At 40.0% G+C, this 20,499-nt stretch overlaps 1 protein-coding gene across 4 annotated transcripts; it reads left to right on the top strand.

The window, feature by feature from the left end:
• Positions 1 to 654: 654 nt before the first annotated feature.
• On the top strand, positions 655 to 19,258 carry LOC146362898 (Y+L amino acid transporter 2). 4 transcript variants are annotated; one of them, XM_084919269.1, is made up of 13 exons: positions 655 to 760; positions 841 to 999; positions 8,009 to 8,166; positions 8,474 to 8,649; positions 8,838 to 8,980; positions 9,843 to 9,968; positions 10,314 to 10,458; positions 14,380 to 14,503; positions 15,551 to 15,654; positions 15,800 to 15,896; positions 16,016 to 16,165; positions 16,652 to 16,835; positions 17,530 to 19,258. In XM_084919269.1, the coding sequence occupies exons 3-13, from the start codon at positions 8,038 to 8,040 to the stop codon at positions 17,622 to 17,624; spliced, it is 1,473 nt and encodes a 490-aa protein (XP_084775395.1). In that variant the 5' UTR covers positions 655 to 760; positions 841 to 999; positions 8,009 to 8,037; the 3' UTR covers positions 17,625 to 19,258. The 4 variants fall into 4 exon arrangements, with proteins under 4 accessions (XP_084775395.1, XP_084775392.1, XP_084775393.1 ...); XM_084919266.1 differs by having other exon boundaries at positions 7,805 to 8,166; XM_084919267.1 differs by having other exon boundaries at positions 670 to 760; positions 867 to 999; positions 7,805 to 8,166.
• Positions 19,259 to 20,499: the final 1,241 nt, after the last annotated feature.

Genomic DNA, 20,499 nt, shown 5'->3' with positions numbered 1-20,499 from the left:
AATAAAGCCACCCCATTATGGTTAAAATGATTCAAATGCAATAAATATACACATGTTTCATATAAATATTATATAAATATTGTATAACTTAACTATAACTTAATTATTTTCTGTAGCCCTCATAATTAAACATTTCAGTTACATAAAACATGTGCATTTTGATTTTATGCACTGTATAGCCTTTATAAGAAATAAATGAATATATTTATACAATCAAAATTCACAGAAAGCTATACCACATGGGGCGGTTCATTTACAGACACAAGTCTAACTTAAGTTTCACTGTTTTTTGTTAGAAAAAATCAAATTGTTACATGCTTAAATTAACAATTTTCTGTGCTATGGGCTGAACCATTTGTTAATATTGGTGGTGGTGGGGGGGGAGGTAACATTATGCAATATATTCAGTTTTAGAATTTATATTCAGGGTTAACTGTGAATAAACAACATTGTCATATGCAAAACCAAGGTGGCAAGTGATCATTTTAGGGTGGCACATGCCACCCTTCTAGATCCGCCCCTGTGTGGGGAGTATTTTCCTGGTACACTTTGAGCCCTTTAAAATCAACTAAACATTACTTAAAAAGCTACAGTCTATATGATTATTGGTCCATCTTTTATGACTACAGTGTACCCACCCACAGTCTCCAGATCTAAAGAAAAGAAAATCCATTTTCATTGCTTGACAGAGCTTCAACTGTCTTACTGTCTTCTCTTCAAACAGATCAATTCATCGCTCACCTGAAATGCTAACAATAGGGTGAGAAGCCACACGCGATTAACTTTATTTCCTCTGTTATTTATTAAAGTACCTTATGCAATGTTCTCTGCTGTTCACAGAAAGGCTTCTGCTTTTGAACGTATAGGGTCACGTATGGTGGGAGGTTGGCTAGGAGGAGCCAGCTACAGATGTTGCTTGCCTAAAATGTGGAGCGGCACAAGTTGGTGACTGGAAATCCCAAGGACGGTCCTTGAGTCACCGCTCGCTTCAGCTAAAAGGTAAATTGCCTGACTTCACAGTAGAGGTTTCACTACCTTTGTAGATGTAGAGACTAGGTGGGCACGCGGACAGGAGTCGTTTCAGTCGAAGTTAACCGTCGCTACGTGTCTTTCACGCGCACACTAATGCTAGCATGTACATCAGCAGCATCATGCGTGTTCGTCGTTATTAGCTCTGTTGGCACACGTGGAGCCGCCCGGCAACTAGTTTAATGCGGACTCTTCTTACATGGTGAGTGAGTGTTTCGTTTACATAACAGTGTGAGCTGGAGATTTAAAGTAGGCGAGACAAGACGCGCTTTTCACCCCTCTCCTCTTTCACTGAGTGTGTGTCGGGCCGGGGCTAACAGAGCTATCATTCCTAATCATTGGTAACAAAAACCGTTGGCTTTGCGTGTTAACAGGGCGCGAGCGCGTTTTGGGGTTGATGTGGTATAATTTGGTGGCTGAAACTAAACAATTGCGTGTTGAACATTCCCGCCTATGGCTAATATCGGAGATGAACCACTAATTAGTGACTACATTGCTTTTTGTGTGCCTTACAGAACGGTGGATGTCCCGTGCGGAAGCGCGCAGAGCTACACTGCTCGGAGTCATAATGACACAAAAGGCAAAGAAGTCGGTCTAATCTTCTCTGCCGGCCTTTTTTAATAGCGGGAAGTTATCTGGATCATAGGCTAGAAGGGTTTACAATCACCACTACTTTTAAACTGAGTTGGGAGTACTAGTGGAAGTTGTACTTCCTTTAAAAGCTAGGTCTGAAATTTGCATTCGCCCTTTCTCACTTAACATGCGGAAAATGACGGAGTCGAGAGTGAAAGGAAATGTAAGTCGCTAGCAAGTTTGCGTCAGGATTCAATAAATGAATGCAGCGTAAAATCAGCGACAAAAACTCCCCCAACAGTTTAAACATGCGTTTAACAAGCCCGACGTGCCTCAAGTGCTATTATTAAAATCCGACGTGGTGTTCACAATGCACAGAGCAGATGCTGAGTATAAAACCTTTAACAATCAGCAAACTAAAAAAAAAAATACATGCTGCACGGTCCACACACAGCGTAAGCATTATTGCATAATAGCCAGTTCTGCGATACCGACAATAACTTGGGCAGCATCGTTATTTCCCAAACCTCCGTTAGAGTCCAACTCCACACTCACGTTGCTACCTAACGTCAGACCTGCCTGACTACAACAGACTCTTGCAACATCCTGAGCATCATTTAGTAGATGTCTCAGAAAACAGACAACAGCTTTGGCCCTTATTTAGGCGGGTCTTCTGTGTCCACCCAGTTTCCTCTCAATGTGAACACATTCACTCACCTCCATTCCAATAGTTTCAGCAATCTGCTCCCAGGATTTGTGAATAAGAATGAATAATATTTGTGAGTCCTTATATTGATACTATGATTATTAACCCCTATATAGAGCCAGTTATTGTTATCATGTAGTTACATTTTTAGAGAGGCGCATGTTAAGTTATGCTGCATGTTATGTTGGTCGGTTTTTGTAGGGGCTTTGCTATAGCTACAACGTAGATTCCCCCCTGAAGTATAAAGACTTAATAACAGAAAGAGGATCAGATTCTTGTTTTGAGTTCAGAGATGAGTGTGCAGTGGAGTGTTTTATATGTTATCAGAATTATCTTAAAATGTAAGTGGGGTAAATGTGTTCACTTTGTACAGTTAAAAAACTAAAGTTGAGTAAGTGCAGCTTCACTTGAGTATGAAGGGAAAGAGATGGGAACACATGAAAGAATGAACACTTTGCTATGTTAAACTTATTGGCGATATTTATGAGTTGCAGAAAGGTCTAGAATAGTGTTCAAAATTGATTTTAAACATGGCACAAGGCATTCATGCTGATGGTTTTATATTTCCTACTAGATGTCTAAGGAATGAACATTTCGGTAAAGCGATATCCAGACTTTAATAGCAGTAAGGTGTCAGTGTCAGGCATTGTGTGTCTTTGCTGTTATGAGGCCTACATAATCATTTTGTACTTTTTGATTCATACATTACACTTACAGTAACTCCATATGGAGGTTGACTTGTACATCAGGTTTCTTCTACACTGTCTTGTTCTTGACACTGATAGTTTAATTGAGTTACTATTCTGTTGTTCTTATGAACATGGGATAAATTCACAGAAAATGTTATTTTGGTGAGCATAACCATTTCCCCTAGAGATGGGTTTTGAGGCTGTGGTATGGGGGGGGGGGAAGCATCTGCATTACCTTAACGAACAGATGCTAGCATAATTTCATTGGACCAATAACGGGACACATGGCGCCAGACCTCCTCAGACCAGAAGGTCCAGTTGTGACATCCAAAGAAATTATTTTCTGAAAAGATGATTGCTCCTTACTTTCAGATGATTTCAGACTTACCATTTTAGGCAGTAATCAACTTTACTAATGAGCAATGCTCAACGTTGCTTGTTGGTTTCACCAAAAACACTGCATCCAATAGAGAAAAGCAATGAAATGTTTGTTATTAAATTGAGTAAATTTAAGATGAACAAAAAAAGAGATATTCCGGAGATTCAGCTTTGTCAAATTATGTAAGGTTGCTGCTGTTATTATAGTTGACCCAAAGTGGTTTCCAGTCATGGTAGTATTAACATTTGAGGTTTCAAAAGATAGAAAATCTGCACATAGGAACACCCATCCATCCATAAAGTTTGATCATGGTGGCAACAGGCTAACCAGGGTACTCCAGACATACTTCTCCCTCTTTCAGTCATTACTGGGATTTCATGACCAGTGGTCATGACCATTCCACTATTTTCTGCTTAATAAACATCCATCTATCCATCTTCTATCTGGGGCTGGGTTGCGGGGACAGCAGCCTAAGCAGAGAATCCCAGACCTCCCTCTCCCCAGTCATCTCCTTAAGCTTCACTGGGTGAACACAGAGGCGTTCCCAGGCCAAGCAAGAGATATAATCTATTCAGTGTGTCCTGTTTCTGCCCCAGGGCCTCCTTCTGATGGATCATGCCCAGAACACCTCACCCAGGAGGCATCCTTGTTAGATGTCCAAACCACCTCATCTGGCTCCTTTTGATGCGGAGGAGCAGTGGCTCTACTCTGAGCCTATCCCAGATGGCCAAATTCCTCACTCTATCTCTAAGGGAGAGGCCAGCTACCCATCGGAGAAACCTCATTTCCGCTGTTTATATCCGGGATTCCTTTCTTTCAGTCACTACCCAAAGCCCATGAGTAAAAGTAGAGACATAGCTCAACTGGTAAATCAAGAGCTTCGCTTTTACACTCAGCTCGCTCCTTACCATGACAGATCGGTACAGTTTCCGCATCACTGCAGCCGCAGCACTATTCCGTCTGTTGATCTCCCTCTCCTCTCACTCGTGAACAAGACCACTAGATACTTAACCTCTTCAACTTTGTGGAGTAACTCGCCCCTGACGTGGAGTGGGCATTTCCACACTTTTCCAGCTGAGGACCATGGCCTCAGACTTGGGGGTGCATATCTCATTCTAACCACTTCACACTCTCACTGGAACAGCAATAGCTGGCAATATAAACAAACAACAAGATTAAAATGGGAAAAAAAAGTTCACAGTGGACTTGACAAAAACCATGAAATACCTCAGACATGGTTTAAAAGGTGAATATAGACCTACAGAGCTGATTCAAAATCCAAGGAGTTGTCAACAATTACACACATTTAATAAACACATTGCTTAAATTAATCTTTTTTGACTGAATGGTTAAGGTAAAGTTGCACCAAAAGCTGATGGCTGAGAGTACAGCACACTTCCAATCAGAATGTCATTCTAATTGGAAGGGCGTCAAACGTCTGTTTTCTATATTAGACACATAAAAACATTGGGATGGTGATGATGTTGGCAGCCACAAAGATTTAATGTGCATTGTTTCTGTGGATCAGTTTCGAAACACATCGAAACCAATTTTTTTTCAGTTGTTACACCATTGGATACCCACAGTGAACATATTTAAAGTTTTCTTCCATGTTATATATCCTCAGTGTAATATGAGTGTTGTTTCTTCCTGGGGATCCAACTCATGGAGCTCTTCATAGTGCTTTAATGTATTTGTGCATGTGCTTCCAAGAAAGATGTGTTTAGTTAGTAAAGGTGAAATTTGATTTGGCTCAGTGTTTCAGTCCAACGCTTGCTTTTGAGTGCCTCTTCCCATGAACTGATCCAGGCTGAAGGAGGCGGGATGAGTAGTTTGCTTCACTTTTTAGTAACATAGCACCTGCTTATGAAGCACACGGTGTGCTACAGACAAAGCGGCAGGATTATGTAAGGTTAGATCTCTTTTTCTCTGTGAATACACACTGATGAGAGGAGAGAGTGAGCGAGGCACTGCTTTCCTGTATGGGAAGTTAGAATGTAAAATATACAAATTAAGTTAAACTTTGCTCACATTCAGTGAGGAATTAGGAAGCCAGCGCTATTAGATGATATAAGAGAACAGATAATGGGTAAATGAGGTGCAATAAAAGTGGAACTCGCTCCATTTTGATTGCACCGTGTCGTCCGACCCTGCAGTTTAAAAACCAAAGTCGCGTGGGAATGAAAGGACCGGTGGCTGACAGCTGGTTATTCAAGATTTACTAGTTCGGGGAGCTGGATGCCTGTGAAATAAGCTGCTGTTGTTGTTGTTTCCTTATTCATGGTTGATTTGAGAGTTGTTCCACTGGCAACAGCCCCAAAGGGATTTGTTTCCTCCTGGGATCGAACCAGGACTCTTTCCCTTGTTAGACAAAGGTTAAAAACGATACACCATGGAGCCATTTGTTAAACAGTACTGACCAGAATGTGACTGACTGCTGAAGGCGAGCAAGCTAGATATAATATTGCAACAGGGAAATATAAATCTTTAAGCCGGCGCATACAAGATGTAGTTATCACAGCCTGGCTGTTGGTTGGTTGTTTGGCTCTGATTTGGAAATGTTCTTGGATGCGCTGACGAGCAGAGTGATAGGAATTATAAATGCAGCTGATCAAATGTATGACATTCTTATTATACAGAGTATTTCAAAAAGAATCATCCGATTTCAAAAGGCTATATAGAAGTTACATAGTTCTAGATGCGAGATTTTAAAATACATGGCTAAATATGAAGTTTTATAGCAACAGTTACAAAGTGCTCAGTGTCCATATGTCAATTTGATAGTCATACTTGTCCTATACTTCTGCAAGCATGTCTGGAGTCACTGCAGTCGTTGCTCTTGTCATGCTACCTTCCAGCAAGCACATAAAAGTCACAAATTCCCTCTTTCTACAGTACACGTTTGAATTGAGTTAAAGCACTTTGAAATCAAACGATTGATGACGCTACTAAAAGTTGCTTGTTTCCTGGTGATTGTGTTGAATTTATTTTCACATTCTGCAATGGTGACTAAACGGTCGCCCACAGGTTGGTTGGCAGTGTTTCAGACTCACAAAGTCTTTTGATCACAAGGTGATTGCACAGGTCACCTGATTGCATGTAATTGCCAACTTGACCCCATTCATTTGCATACTCATATCAGGCTAGTAGTAGACTGACTCCCTCTGATGGAAACATTTATAGCAGGTTTTCTTGACAGTGTTGGTCTGCTTGACCATCTCATTTCATTGTGATAATATTGTATCGTTGGGTGTCAGGTGACTCCCACCTAGAGCAGGGCGATATGACCAAAAATATTTATCACGATATTCATTTGAAAATTTGCGATAACAATATAACTGACGATACAATTGACACTAGACAAAATACTTTACAACTCCTCAACTTTATTAGTGCAAAAAAAAACCAACAACATCAATGTATTTTCACTTAAATAAGCAGCCTTTTAAGTGCATTAAAGTTACATAAAAAATTAACAGTGCAAATGCAAATTCCTTGCTGACAGTTTAACCAAAAGGCATTTCCAGTGGAAATTGGCCGACATATCCTCAGCATAACCATGTATAATATCCACAAAACTTAAAAAGAGGTTATACACACACAATACGGTAATATTATGTTGAAGCACTGTACGTATCTCTCCGCGAGGCTCCTGCCTACGATAGCCGTAATGCTCCGACAATCCATCAAGCGGTGCGGCTTAGCTTAGCAAAGTCGTACTGAAACATTTGACAGATTTTCGAGCGCTGCGTACCACATAAAGTCGTTTCGAGGTCAGTAAACCCAACCAGAATTCATACATAAGGCACACGGGATTATAGGGGATTTTCAGAAAAATCAAAGTTTTGATTTTAAGTGTTCCGTATTTTCCAAAAAACACGGTAATAACGACGGTCCGCTAGCATGCACTACCAAAAATAGTGCGTATCTGACGGACGAAAGCTAAACCAGTTCCACACCACTGAAGTTGCAGCATATTTACAAACCAGTTCTGGTCCATCCGTTTCATTCAACGATCCACTTTCGCTCTTCTCATTCTGCGTCGCCGCCATGTGCGTATGAAAACAAAGGCACTGCGCATGCGCGTTTTACCCATATTCTATCGCGATATTTCATTTTCTTATTGTTGCCCAACATTACACCGGTATTACTGTGAACGGTATGATATAGCCCAGCCCTACTCCCACCTCTAGTTAATGTGTAATATCTATGGGAAAGAGCAGTGTGGTAAATGTTTCACTCACAGTGCTATTTGAACCCAAAGCACTTCATATATAAAGAAAGGCATTCATTTATGGAAGATAACAGAGATGTGTGTATGATGACATACTGAACTGGGATCACTTAACTCATATCTGCTCAGCAAAACTGTTTACTATTATAATAAATTCCCTTCTGTGAGACAGTGTGTGCTTGTTTCTTTTACAGATTGTCCGAGAGAAGCACCTCTTGGATTTCAATGAGTGTTAGAGGCATGCAATAGCTTGAGCCATTCAGTGACACTCAACACCTCGATCCCTCCTTTCTTGTGTGATAGGCCTGCACCTCTCTGTTCAGTTTTTCTACCTCTTATTTGTTCTAGTCTTTGACTACTTTGTCATTCCCATCATTTCCTTGTCAATCTCATCTGAGCTGAGGCCAAAGGCTGTAAATTCCTCAAAATGGTTGCTGATGAAGACACGGCGTCTCAGGGTAGTGGCATGCGGCTGAAGCAAGAGATTTCCCTCCTTCATGGTGTCTGTCTCATTGTGGGAAACATGATCGGCTCAGGCATCTTTGTCTCGCCTAAGGTAGGTCTCTCCCTTTTTTGGGGGGTGGGTGATTGAGTTTTTATTGCGGTTTAAACGTTGCAGAGCAGTAAAATCTAAATGCTTTCTCTGTAAAATGCACCTTAATTACTAAAGAAATCTGAAATTGAAGGACTTCAGTTTTTGTTGATGACGTGTATTACAGCTGTCCAGTTTAGGGTTGAGCAGTCTTCTATATTTACATTAGATCTTAGATCACTAGGCACATTTGTTCAAATGACAGCTGGTTCACTGCCTTCTGTGTGTGTGTGTGTATATTTAATATCTCCTCTCCTGTGTTACCCTGCAGGGAGTCCTTATGTACACTGGCTCATTTGGGATGTCCCTGGTCGTGTGGGCCATCGGAGGGGTATTCTCTGTGTTTGGAGCGTTATGCTATGCTGAGCTTGGTACCACCATCCGTAAATCTGGTGCCTCCTATGCCTATATCCTTGAAGCCTTTGGTGGTTTCTTGGCTTTTATTCGGTATGTTGTTTCAGCAGTGCACTGCTGAGCCCTTCTACTAACACAATAAACTACTCAGGCATGTGCTGTACTGGGATTAAATGGTAGACGGAAACAAAGGTTGACATTACCCAGTGTAAATAAACTAAACCTGCCTACTGTAAGCGTTACGTGAAGCGATAATTAAGATGAAAAAAATGTCTCTGTAGACTGTGGACATCCTTGATGATTGTAGAGCCGGCTTGTCAAGCTGTGATAGCCCTGACCTTCTCCAATTACCTGGTCCAGCCTTTCTACCCCACCTGTTTAGCCCCCTACGATGCCGTCCGTCTTATTGCTGCTGTCATCATATGTAAGCCTCTTTCGCTATTAATCACTCACATAATTTATTTTACCTGTTATTTATGTTTGCATGGACGTTGTCAAGGTGTAAGTGTGTTATGTAGTTTTAAGCTTGTATCCATGCAGTGTTGGTTTAAATCTTTTTGGACATAATTAGGGAGATATTTCTTCAACCCCAGCAAAAATAGTGTGCTGATAAAGCACGTGAAAAATTGCACGTCACCACATCCCATCTGTTTCTGTACCTCTGTGCTAATTTCTGTAGACAGCTCAGTTAAAGAGCTGGCAATAGATCATTGTAACACACAAAAATTAGTTTTGTTTGTTTGTTTGTTTTTTAAACCAAAGCAATGGAAAGTTCATATACAGTTGTTTACTGTATTAGATTGTACTGTTTTACATCACGCCCCTGTAAATTGCAGTGCATACAGTGAGAGTCTTAATTAGGAGGAAGTCTTAAATGCATCTTTGTCTCCTGTGCAAGCAGGAGAAAGGTGTTTAAAATGGTCTATTGGCTGCAGCACTACTGGAACACGCATGCTGCATTTGGAATAACTTGCATGGCGCCCATATGAAATGTGTCATTTGAAATGGGCTTCTTATGCATGTGGTTTGACTTGAACATCGAGTGATAGAGCAGATGATGGGACAGGTGATGGAATTAATAGGAGCACGCAGTGAGATTCATTTTTTACAGGGTTGTTCCTCACAGGGTCTGAATAAACCCTGTGGTATTTGGGTGGTGCCGTGTCAGTTCTATATGAGGAGGAGTGACTTGTACCCTTTAGCTACATTCTCTAGCTGCAAGCTTTTCTAGAGCTGTAGTTTTCTACTACTTTTGTAGTTTTTTACTGCTTCTTTCTTTCCATCAGGTGTGCTCACATTTGTGAACTGCATGAAAGTGAAGTGGGGTGCCATTCTTCAGGTCATCTCTACTTTTGCAAAGGTCATTGCTCTAATTGTCATCATCATTGCCGGACTGGTTAGGCTGGGACAAGGTAGGATCCCTGAATAGTCACTATTTAGAAAACAACTATTAAGGCTACCAATTGGTCCTTAGACAACATATGTTCTAAGGCTCAAAACATGGTGCTTATATAATATTGATGATAACCATAATAGTAATTACAAATACATCTGGATGAGATCTCTTAAAAATACATTTATCAAAGTTAAACTGTGGGCATGGTTAGGGTGTTGTGTGGCTAAATGAACTGTTCCTCTCTCCCTTAAGTGAGAAAAGTAAAAAAAAAAAAACACCATACAATTTGAATAATATATTTCTTTATTATGAAAATAAAAAAATGGGATATATTTATAATGTATACCTTGTGTTGTTGTAGGTTTTAACCAGAACTTTGAGGATTCTTTCAAAGACTCCAACCTGAATCCTGGTGATATGGCCCTGGCCCTTTATTCAGCACTCTACTCTTACTCTGGCTGGGATACGCTCAACTTCATTACAGAGGAGATCAAGAACCCAGAGAGGTACGCAATCTTGTATTTATAATGCTCGTTTTACAGTAATCATTAAAATCCTTTATTCCTGGTTGTGCTTTCGATTTGTATACATAAAGTGGTGTGAAAAAAGTGTTTGTGAAGTAAGTAAAGTTACATTTTATTTATATAGCACCTTTGGAGACCAAGATCACAAAGTGCTTCACACAGAAATACAAGGCAATTGAATTTCTGTGCACTCTTTTTTTTGTATGTTTTTCACACATTTTAGATCATCAAATAAATTTAAATATTAGACAAAGATAACACAAGTAAACACAAAATGCAGTTTCTAAATGAAGGTGTTTATTATTAAGTGGGGAAAAAATCCAAACCTACATGGGCCTGTGTGAAGAAGTGATTGCCCCCTGAACCTAATAACAGCTTGGACCACCTTTAGCAGCAACAACTGCAAGCTAGGGCTGCAATGATTCGAGTAATTCGATTATAAAAAAATTCCCGACACAAATTCTTTGCTTCAATGCTGTCGTCGTGGAAGTGGGAGCACTTCATCCACATTTGCGACTAAAATCACACCTGCAATGCAAACAAATTTAGGAGCAGCATGTGAATAAAAAAGCTGACAACATTGAGTCCACACAGCCCGCAGCCTTAAACAGAAACATTGGTAACACAACAGCAGCAGTAGTCATGTTGACGCTGGCACAGTTTAACGAGGAGCTGGAGTCTGTTTGCACACCGTGAAGAGCAAACGAAGCCATTACCAAGACGTGAGCTCTGGTTAAATGAAAGAAGATGTGTTTTTAGCAACCAAAACAGCAGCGCTGTTCCTGCAATCGCCAATAAAACCATTACTGGGAAAAAGTAATGACAAACTCTGACATGGAAAAAAAATCACACTTTATCGCTGCTCCATCCATCGCTGTTTGCTTTACACAGTGGAGAATCTGCAGTAAGCCTCAAGAAGTTGTATTAAGATATACAGGTGAATTGTTAATTGTTAATCTGATACCATGTTTAAATTATACAGCAAGCTGTATAATTTAACTAAGAGCAGCCATCCTATTGATGCTTGAAGCAGGGGTGAATCTAAAGGGGGGCATGGGGTGTACTAGACCTGTCATGTTTCGGCTGTGTGCAGGCAGGAATTAGACCCAAACGCAAACTCACTAGTGTTGAGGTTTAAATTTATCATCTTAAATGTTTATATGCTGATTATATTGCTTTATATAAGAAAGGCCTTACTCTGAGTACACTCTGTGCCAAAAAGTGCTGACGGGAAACTGTATGCTTTTGCAGCTGGAAAGTGAAACCAACTAGGCTGTTTGATCGAAACTATATAAATAACTAGGCTTCCGTTTGTGCTTCAGACCTGAGCTTGTGTGTTTGTGTGCTCAGGTCTCCATATCCAGGATATGTTAATTAAAGATCATTTTTAAAGTAAAAGACCACTTTTGAGCCGTGTCTTTCTTGGCCCTAAAGAATCTGAAAGAACCGGATTTAACACTAGAAACGGTATTGAACTCAAAATGGCAGCTTTTAATGCTGAACAAAGAATGTCTACAAAACCTAAACTGAGAAGAATCTAACAAAACACACGCAGGGAGAAACACACAGCAAGAGGGAGATCGCGACACTGACACAGAGAAACACAGGGCTTAAATACATAAATGCAGACTTGACTAGGGGAGACAGAGCAACTAAGAAACACAGAACAACAACAAAGAGACACAGAGGGCAGCTATTAAATACTCAGAAAACTAAACAGAATGCAAGAAAGCCAAACTAAGACGCTAGACTAGGGCTGCACGATTTTGCATAAAATGAGAATCACGATTTTTTTGCTTAGAATTGAGATCACGATTCTCTCACGATTTTCTTTTTCAATATAAATATTTATTGCGCTTATTAACTGCACATCAACTTTGTAACAGTTGAGACTGAACATAAAAACAATAAATGTCTCACATTTTGTCGTTGCTGCAAAATGTTGTACTGCTTGAAATTCCGTCTCCACCGTTGCTCGACACTGCGTGTATAGAGCAGGTAGTGCAACATTTTTAAAATAGTTGCAGGGCGGCACTGTGTAGTGTTTGTCTAGGGTGTTGATCATTTTCCTAAATCCCTCGTTTTCAACAGTGTTGATGGGAGCCATATCTTTGGTCAGGTGATAAGTAATAGCCTCCGTAATTTCTTTGTGCCTGCGGGAGTTCGACGGGTATGGGGAAGCGCTGTATAAGGTTCCCGTTATTGATGTTTGGGTGGTTGACCGGGACGGATTTTCTCCTGTCACTTTCTCGTCATCCCTGACGTGCTCTCCATTGTTTTTTCCCTGCCAGCTGACTTCTGTATCACGTGGTATAAGCCTCCGCCCTTGTCATTTGTTGAGCAGGAAGAGTGAGCGCTTGTTTTCGTGCAGCTTATGTCCCGGATCAAAATGCGGTACAATCGTCATCTTTTTTTTTTTGTTTTTTGTTTTTGTTTTGTTTTTTTTAATCGTTGTCATTTCGAAATGAGATCACACATAAGTATGAATTGAGATCGCGATTTTATAACGATTAATTGTGCAGACCTACGCTAGAGTATAGAATAAACTGGGGCAACAAAGAACTAAGAGCATAATACAAAAACTCAGAGACACAAGAAACTCAAAACACTGGGTCACCGACCCAGGACAGCGACAAGACCAGATTAATTTCGAGGCTTTCATAACATTTTTCAGATTGAAAAATTGCAATCAACAGTTCATTTTGAAAAAAAACCTGTGTATATTTGTTATTGCTCAATAATAAGAGAAAAAATATTTCTTATCTAATTTCTTGATTGATTGATGGAATAACTGAGCGATTACTTGATTACTAAAATAATCGATAGCTGCAGTCCTAAATTAAGCGTTTGCAATAACTGGCAGTGAGTCTTTCACAGCGCTGTGGAGGAATTTTGGCCCACTCATCATTCTTTTGTGAAATCCCGGATGAGTCATCAGCAGGAATATCTAATGTCACGAAATTTGTTTTGGCTGTATCACGATACACATTGCGATATGTTTAAATAACCTCCAAAAACAAAAACCACAGAAAGTCTCATTCCTTCACTCATCTGAAACTCCCACTGTCCTCATATCTTTCCCTATCTGGTAGTTTACATAAACACATGCTAAGGGCAGTGTGCCAGGTAGAAAATCTGGGAGGGGGTTATTAATGATGCATTCACAGTGTGTGGGAGAAAAACAAACTCACAGTGAATTACATGCAGACAGCTTAATATTTCCATTGCAGTTCATACTCGATGGTTGCGTTAAAACCATTTTATCCATCGTATGTGGAAACATCGAGCATATTCGCCCACCCCTACCGATTACTCCTGGTGGTGAAAGTTCTCCACTGTTCCAGGTTTTCTCCATTTGTGTATAATGACTCTCAATGTGGTTCATTGGAGTCCCAAAGCCTTAGAAATGGCTTTGTAACCTTTCCAGACTGACGGATGTCAATGTTTGTTTCTCAGGCGTTTCTTTAGATCTAGCGTGCTGTGGCATAATTAGCCCTTGCCAGACAGGTTCTATTGAAGTGATTTCCTGATTCAACAGGTCTGCCAATAATCAGGCCTGAGTGTGTTTAGTGAAACTGAACTCAGCTTTCCAAAAAATGCAGTTAATCACAGTTAATTCATAATTTAACAAGATGGGCAATTACTTTTTCACACAAGACCAGATAGGTTTGGATTGGATTGAACATTTGTCCCTTAATCAATGAAATCGTCATTTAAAAGCTGCATTTTGTATTTCATCAGGTTATCTTTGTCTAATATTAAACATCAAACATGTAAGTGTGACAAATATGCAAAACACTAGGAAATCAGGAAGGGGGCAAACACCTTTTCACACTGCTGTATTGCTAAGTAGTTTAAATCTAACAGTCTTAATGGATACCACCTCCTATTTTTCCATTGCAGGAATCTCCCCTTGTCCATTGCCATTTCAATGCCCATCGTCACAGTGATCTATATCTTGACCAACATAGCTTACTATGTCGTCATGGACGCAGATACAGTGCTTAACAGTGAAGCTGTTGCTGTGGTGAGTCCAAAGCTCTGTACTACAGTCACTTTGTGTACATATCTGCATACAGGCCCTATCACATACCAGTATTTACAGCCTCTGCTCACCCTCTTAGAGGTAGGAGGATGTGATCTGTCCCTCCTGTGTTTGACTGTCGTCTCTCTGAGTCCATCTAACAGCCACTGCCTCTCGCATCTGGCTTTAGTACTCCCTCTTGGTCATGCAAGACTGTAGGAGTCGAGATGACAGGAACCTCATTTAGCTAAAGAGGTTAGCGCGCCACACAGGAACAGGAGGAGAGCTCATGATGTGATTAGTGCAGGGAGGAGGAAGATTTGTACTTGTCAGTGGTATTTGCTAATCTCTTTTTTTTATTCTAATGGTTTACTAATGTTCTGTCATTAAGCCAGGGGTTTTCTGCCCTGTTGAAATGAAACTGTGAGATGCAGCAAAATGTTTAGTCAGGTTTTGGAGATTAATGATGTCGAATCTCATTGTGTGCTGGTTGTACTTTGCAACTCAGCGCCACACTAAAACATGATGATGTTTGAACCTAAACTTGATTATATCACTAATATAATGCACCTCAGGCATGTTTGGGTTTTGAGTGGGTTAAAATGAGTGATGCCACATCGTTGTCGAGTCAAGCTTTTGGCAACAGCTCAGCTCACAGGTCACAATATGAACAAAGAAAATCCACTCAGACGTTTCAAAGTGGCATCACAGTATAACATTTTTTGTTCTTCTCTTTCTAGCTGGTAACTGTTTCTTTCTCTCCTTTCTAACAAAGTGTCCTGTGAAACTGGTGTGATCTGTGTAGTTTTTTTTGTTGACAGTATTTGTACTCATTGATTATTTGTAACAGTGTGAGCTTTACACTTTCTTCCGTTCTTGAAAAGGAAACAAAGGGGAGTAGCAGGAAACATCAGGGGGTTCCCGCAAGCAGATTAGCCAGTTTGTTAGATTAGTTCTCGTGTCTTTTAATTAGTGGCACACATCTGCACTGATGAGTCACATTTTTACTAAAGTGAAAAGGAGTTACAAGCACTTTGGCTGCTTCCTCAGACATTTGCAGATGAGGTGCTGGGCTGGGCTCGTTGGCTGATTCCTCTTTCTGTGGCGATTTCCTGTTACGGAGGCCTCAACTCATCAATCATTGCAGCCTCGAGGTAAACTCCTAAATCTAGTGGTCTCCATTTCTGTTTTTCCCAAAATGTATCGGTTTTTTGTTTTGTTTTGTTTGTCCTATTGCCAACTAACCAATCAGCAGCACAGTGACTTTTGTTCTTATTGAAATGACATTTTCTCTCGCAGGTTGTTTTTCGTTGGTTCCAGAGAAGGCCACCTACCTAATGTGCTTTGTATGATCCATATTAAACGTTTCACCCCGATTCCTGCCCTACTTTTCAATGCAAGTATCCCAATATGTTTTTTTATTTTAATGTAAATCTTTGTGGTTCTTCATCTTTGTCATGAATGTATTTCTCTTGAACGTAATATTTGTGTCTGTTTTTGGTCGTCTTCTCACAGGGTGGCATGTCTCTGTTGTACTTGACTGTGCCAGATGTTTTCCGGTTAATCAACTACTTCAGTTTCAACTACTGGTTATTCATCGGCCTGTCGATAGCCAGCCAGATCTACCTTCGCATCAAAGATCCTGATCGGCACCGACCCGTTAAGGTACCAAAAATGATGCAATGTTCTTAATAACCAAAGTGAGCTTGAAATACAAACAGGTGTAAAATTTAGCTCAGACATGTTAGTGCAGTCACTTCAGAGATAAAAAAAAAAAAATAAAGCATTAGGCAGGATGATGAGTGTAGATTGTGTATGAGTATGAACATCTTGTTTCTGAATGTGAGCCAATGTTTTTTATCTCATAATCTTAGACTGCACCTTGGTGCAGCCACCCAACCACATCATCCAGCTCACAGCCCCCATCAGATTGTGAACAGACAAATAAACCAATGAGCACAAGATGTAAATGGATACATTAAAGATAGTGTGTAAAGTGTTGTTCATGGTCTGTGAAGTTTTTTTCGTTTACCCATCAACAGTGACTGTATTGTACTGTTCACCCTCTTTTGTTTTGAGTTGCGACAATGTTTACAAAAATGCCAGTCTGATCCTTTTGTTTTGTCCATTTCTCCTCCTCCCTCTCGGTAGCTGTCTTTGTTCTTCCCAATAGTCTACTGCCTGTGCAGCTTATTCCTGGTGGTGGTGCCGCTCTACAGCGATACTGTCAACTCTCTAGTGGGGATTGGTGTGGCACTTTCTGGGGCACCGATCTACTACATTTGTGTCCATCTGCCTCGCAGCTCCAGACCAGCCTTCCTTGGAAAAATGCTCAGTAAGAGAAACACTGCACTGCCTATCATAGAAGAGGTTTTGTTTGCTTTGAGGGAACTCACATTTGATAGCCTTCTTATTAAAGCACTTGTCTATTACTGCTTTATCCTTTAACATTTGTGGTCTAGCTCTGAGAAAGATCAGCAAGAGCTCAGTGTCATATTTTCATAGGCTAGAAAGCTAGCCAAGCTGTCAGTCTAGCTTTTCATTCCCTTTGAGGCGAAATGCATCCTTTATCTTCCTTGCAAATTTAAATTCCCAATTGGTTTATAAAGGAAGAATTTCCCCAAGAAACTTAAATCTAGGTACAAAGGTAGAGGATTGATGCTAGCACGTGGTAATATAACAACAGCTATAGTATAAAGCTCTGTGAATGAATGCTGTGTTAGGTTATTACTCATAACTCTTTAAAGTAGCATACCAGTCTCATATTTCCTATAGCTACCATAGAAATGTATGGAAATGCTATGGCTCTCTGTAAAGGGATTGGAATTAGTGTTTCATAGTTCAGTTTAGCATAAAACCCACCTACACTAAAGGCTTCTATAGTACAGCATTTATAAAACTCTTACTGTTTAGAAATGCTACTTTTTTTATACTATTAACACTGGACTAGTTTAAACAAGTAACACTTAAGGCAAATTTTTCTAACCCTTGAGCAACCATCTGATTTTTCTTTTTCTCTCTTCACACAGATGCGATATCTCTATACACCCAGAAACTGTGCATGTGTTGTGTGGCATCGCCAGATATTGATCTGGACAACATAGACCCGGGGAAGATCGAATGATCGATGGATAGACAAACTCAGAGTAAAGTACTGTACAGAGAGATGAAAGAGGACGAACGAACACAATATGAAGCAATCTGGGAGCGGCAGACAATCAGGGCTGAGATGAGATGATCGCTGGACCTATTAAAGACGGATGGAAACGGTGCAGAGATGAGCACACCACACTACTCGATCTCCTCCTCCTCTTCTTCTCTCACACATGTGCCATAAAGAAGGAAGGAGCAGGATTTTACTCAGACTGTTCATTATAGGCAAGAGCACAAACGCGGTGTATTATTACAATTATACTAAGTGTATATCTTAGCAGCAAATTTAGTCCAAAAATCTTGATTTTTGAACTTGAGACCTCAAAGAAGAGCAAACGTTTTTTGCACATAAATTTTTCATTTTGAAGGAGACGATATATAAAATGTTTAAAAAAAAAAAAAAAAGAGTAAGGAGCGGTCCTGCTGTATATTTATGATCACAAATCTGTCATGCTGCTTTCCATCCACCACAGCTGCATGTGGGAACTTTGACATCATCTTCAGGACTCTCTTTAAGTTCAGGCGCCTCCTAGTGGTAGCTTAAAAAACTTCAGTTGATAAGTCATAAGACTTTCCAAAGTGTCATATAAGAGTCTGTCTCTGCTTCTGTGTGTTGTGTCTCATGTTTGTACTGTTACCCGTCACCTTGTTGCTTCATATACGTGCACACTATCCATTTAAAAGTAAAAAATCTGATGTTTTTTTTTAGGTACACACCTCAGTGATGATGCTTATGAGCAACCATTGTTACACTTTAAAAAAAACCAAACATAAGGATTTCTATTGCAGATGAAATATTTAATATATTTTTTCAGTTTTTAATGTATCGCCAAGATGGGCGGTTGTCACAGAGAGCAGATCGATTGTTGGACCATCATGCAGTAAAGTGAAAATTCACAGCTGTAGTGTGTTTATATGGTGTTTTGTGGTGTACTTTTTGTGTTCCTAGACTGTACGTGCCTTCAGTGAGGTGGGTCTAATGATGTGATATCGCCACATTTGTTCTTGAGCACAGTCGCCGACATGTCGCTGTAAAGTTTGCCAAATGTGTTTCAAGTCGTCATCTTTCATTAGTTTCTTCAAATTGAAGCTGCCTATCACAAAAAAACGGGCAGTAGTTGTTGGTTAGTTTGTCATCAGCTAGAAATAATCAGCCCTTAGATTTAAAATAAAAAATAAAAAATCTGCTTAGCCTCTGGACACGATTAGGAGCTAATGGGAGCACACGGTTTGTTGCTTCACGTGCTAATTTGCTTTTCTGGGATCAGTAGTCATCGGTTAAAACAAACTAGTGGGCCGTTTAAACACAACAACAGCTGTATATGTATATTTCAGTATACTGTAATAAAATGAACCTATTATCCTCAGAAAATGCAAAATAAGAATGTTATAACATATTTGTTGTTTCATTGGGTACCAAATGTGTGTTTTCTGGGTGTTTGAAAGCTTTTGTGCTGAATGTGTCTTAAGAACCTGCTTTTTTTTCCACTGTTCTGATTTATTTTGCCAGACGAGCTTCTCCAGTGGGCTGGAAACGTGTTTGCTCACTCAGAGGCAGAAAGTGAGCTGTGTGTTTTATCTGAATAAAGTTAGGTACAGACTTCAGTGACTGGCTGTTCTTATCGTTTGCTTTGTTTGACCTGAACACACTAAAGTCTCCTAGCAGTCACTGCCACTTGAGGTCATCCTCTCATAACCCATCTGTAGCTTTATGTACAGCTCATTTACCCTTTAGCTAGCTTTAGGTAGCTTTGATAAAATCAAGGTTTTAAAAGTTTCCCAACTGATCAGTATGAAAATCCACATATTTTTAATGGTATTTTAACTGGTCCTTTGCAGGCATTTCCTTATATCACATTGGACTGAGTATCCTGGGGTTATTCACTAGTGAAATTGTTAATGGTCTGGTCGGGAAAGGGAAGAAAATAACCTTTAAACACAAGATGATTGATTTGTGTTTTAAATATTTGCGTAGGTTCACAGCTCTCCAGGTCATGGTCGCCAGAGAGTTTGAAAAAACAAGAGGCAACTGGATTAAGTTTGCAAAGGTATTTCGTCTCTAATCCTTGCTTCTGTTCGATAATCAAATGGTGTAGAGGTCTACATGGCAGGGGACCATTAGCACCCTTGAACGTGGTGCTAATGGTTGTTGACCCACTGTTGGTCAGGTGAGTCAACACGTAAGCCAGTCTGAAAAAAGGCGTGGGTATTTACCATCATTGAGGGGTTGTCCCACCCCATCTGAAATAAGGACACCTCTTGGAAAGTGAACTTATCCAACTAACCACAAAATTAAAGTCCTGTCATTTCCTTTTGCTAGCTCAGAAGGCTCTTGAGAGTCATGTAGCGTTAAACCAGAAGTTCTTGTGTTAGATTGTGTTTTGCTGATCAGCTTTTGATAAAGTTTAGACAGTTCATTTTCAGCAGAAAATCTGAGAAAGATTTAATTTGAAAAAAGTAGTATTATATATAGTATGTTTTATATAGTAGATTCCAACCTAAATACTATATAATCAAATATTTAAAAATAAATATTTGTAAAATAACACCATCATTGATTATCATTATTTTAGTAGCTCAGGCTATGATTCTCCCTTTTTTTAATTTAACTGTGGGTTTTAGTGCAGCTCATCTGTGGAAGCATCATTGATATAATATAAATGTATAACAAACATCTGATTGGCTTGCTGTTGCAAACAGCAGGCTTGAACCTTTAGGTGGGCGGGACCTAAAGGAATGTAAGGGTATCCTCTCCCGCTGAAATCGCAGAGAAGCATTGAGAGCAGCCTGAAGCCTGAGTATTTGGCTCACGGTGACACTTTGCCCATGTGTACATCAGCTGTAAC

The sequence above is a fragment of the Perissodus microlepis genome, chromosome 22 (assembly GCF_051167445.1).
Source record: "Perissodus microlepis isolate ML-2025 ecotype Zambia chromosome 22, ASM5116744v1, whole genome shotgun sequence".
In the NCBI taxonomy this organism is placed as follows: domain Eukaryota; kingdom Metazoa; phylum Chordata; class Actinopteri; order Cichliformes; family Cichlidae; genus Perissodus; species Perissodus microlepis.
Note: the sequence above shows the minus strand (reverse complement) of the source record. Positions and strands in the feature narration are given on the sequence as shown.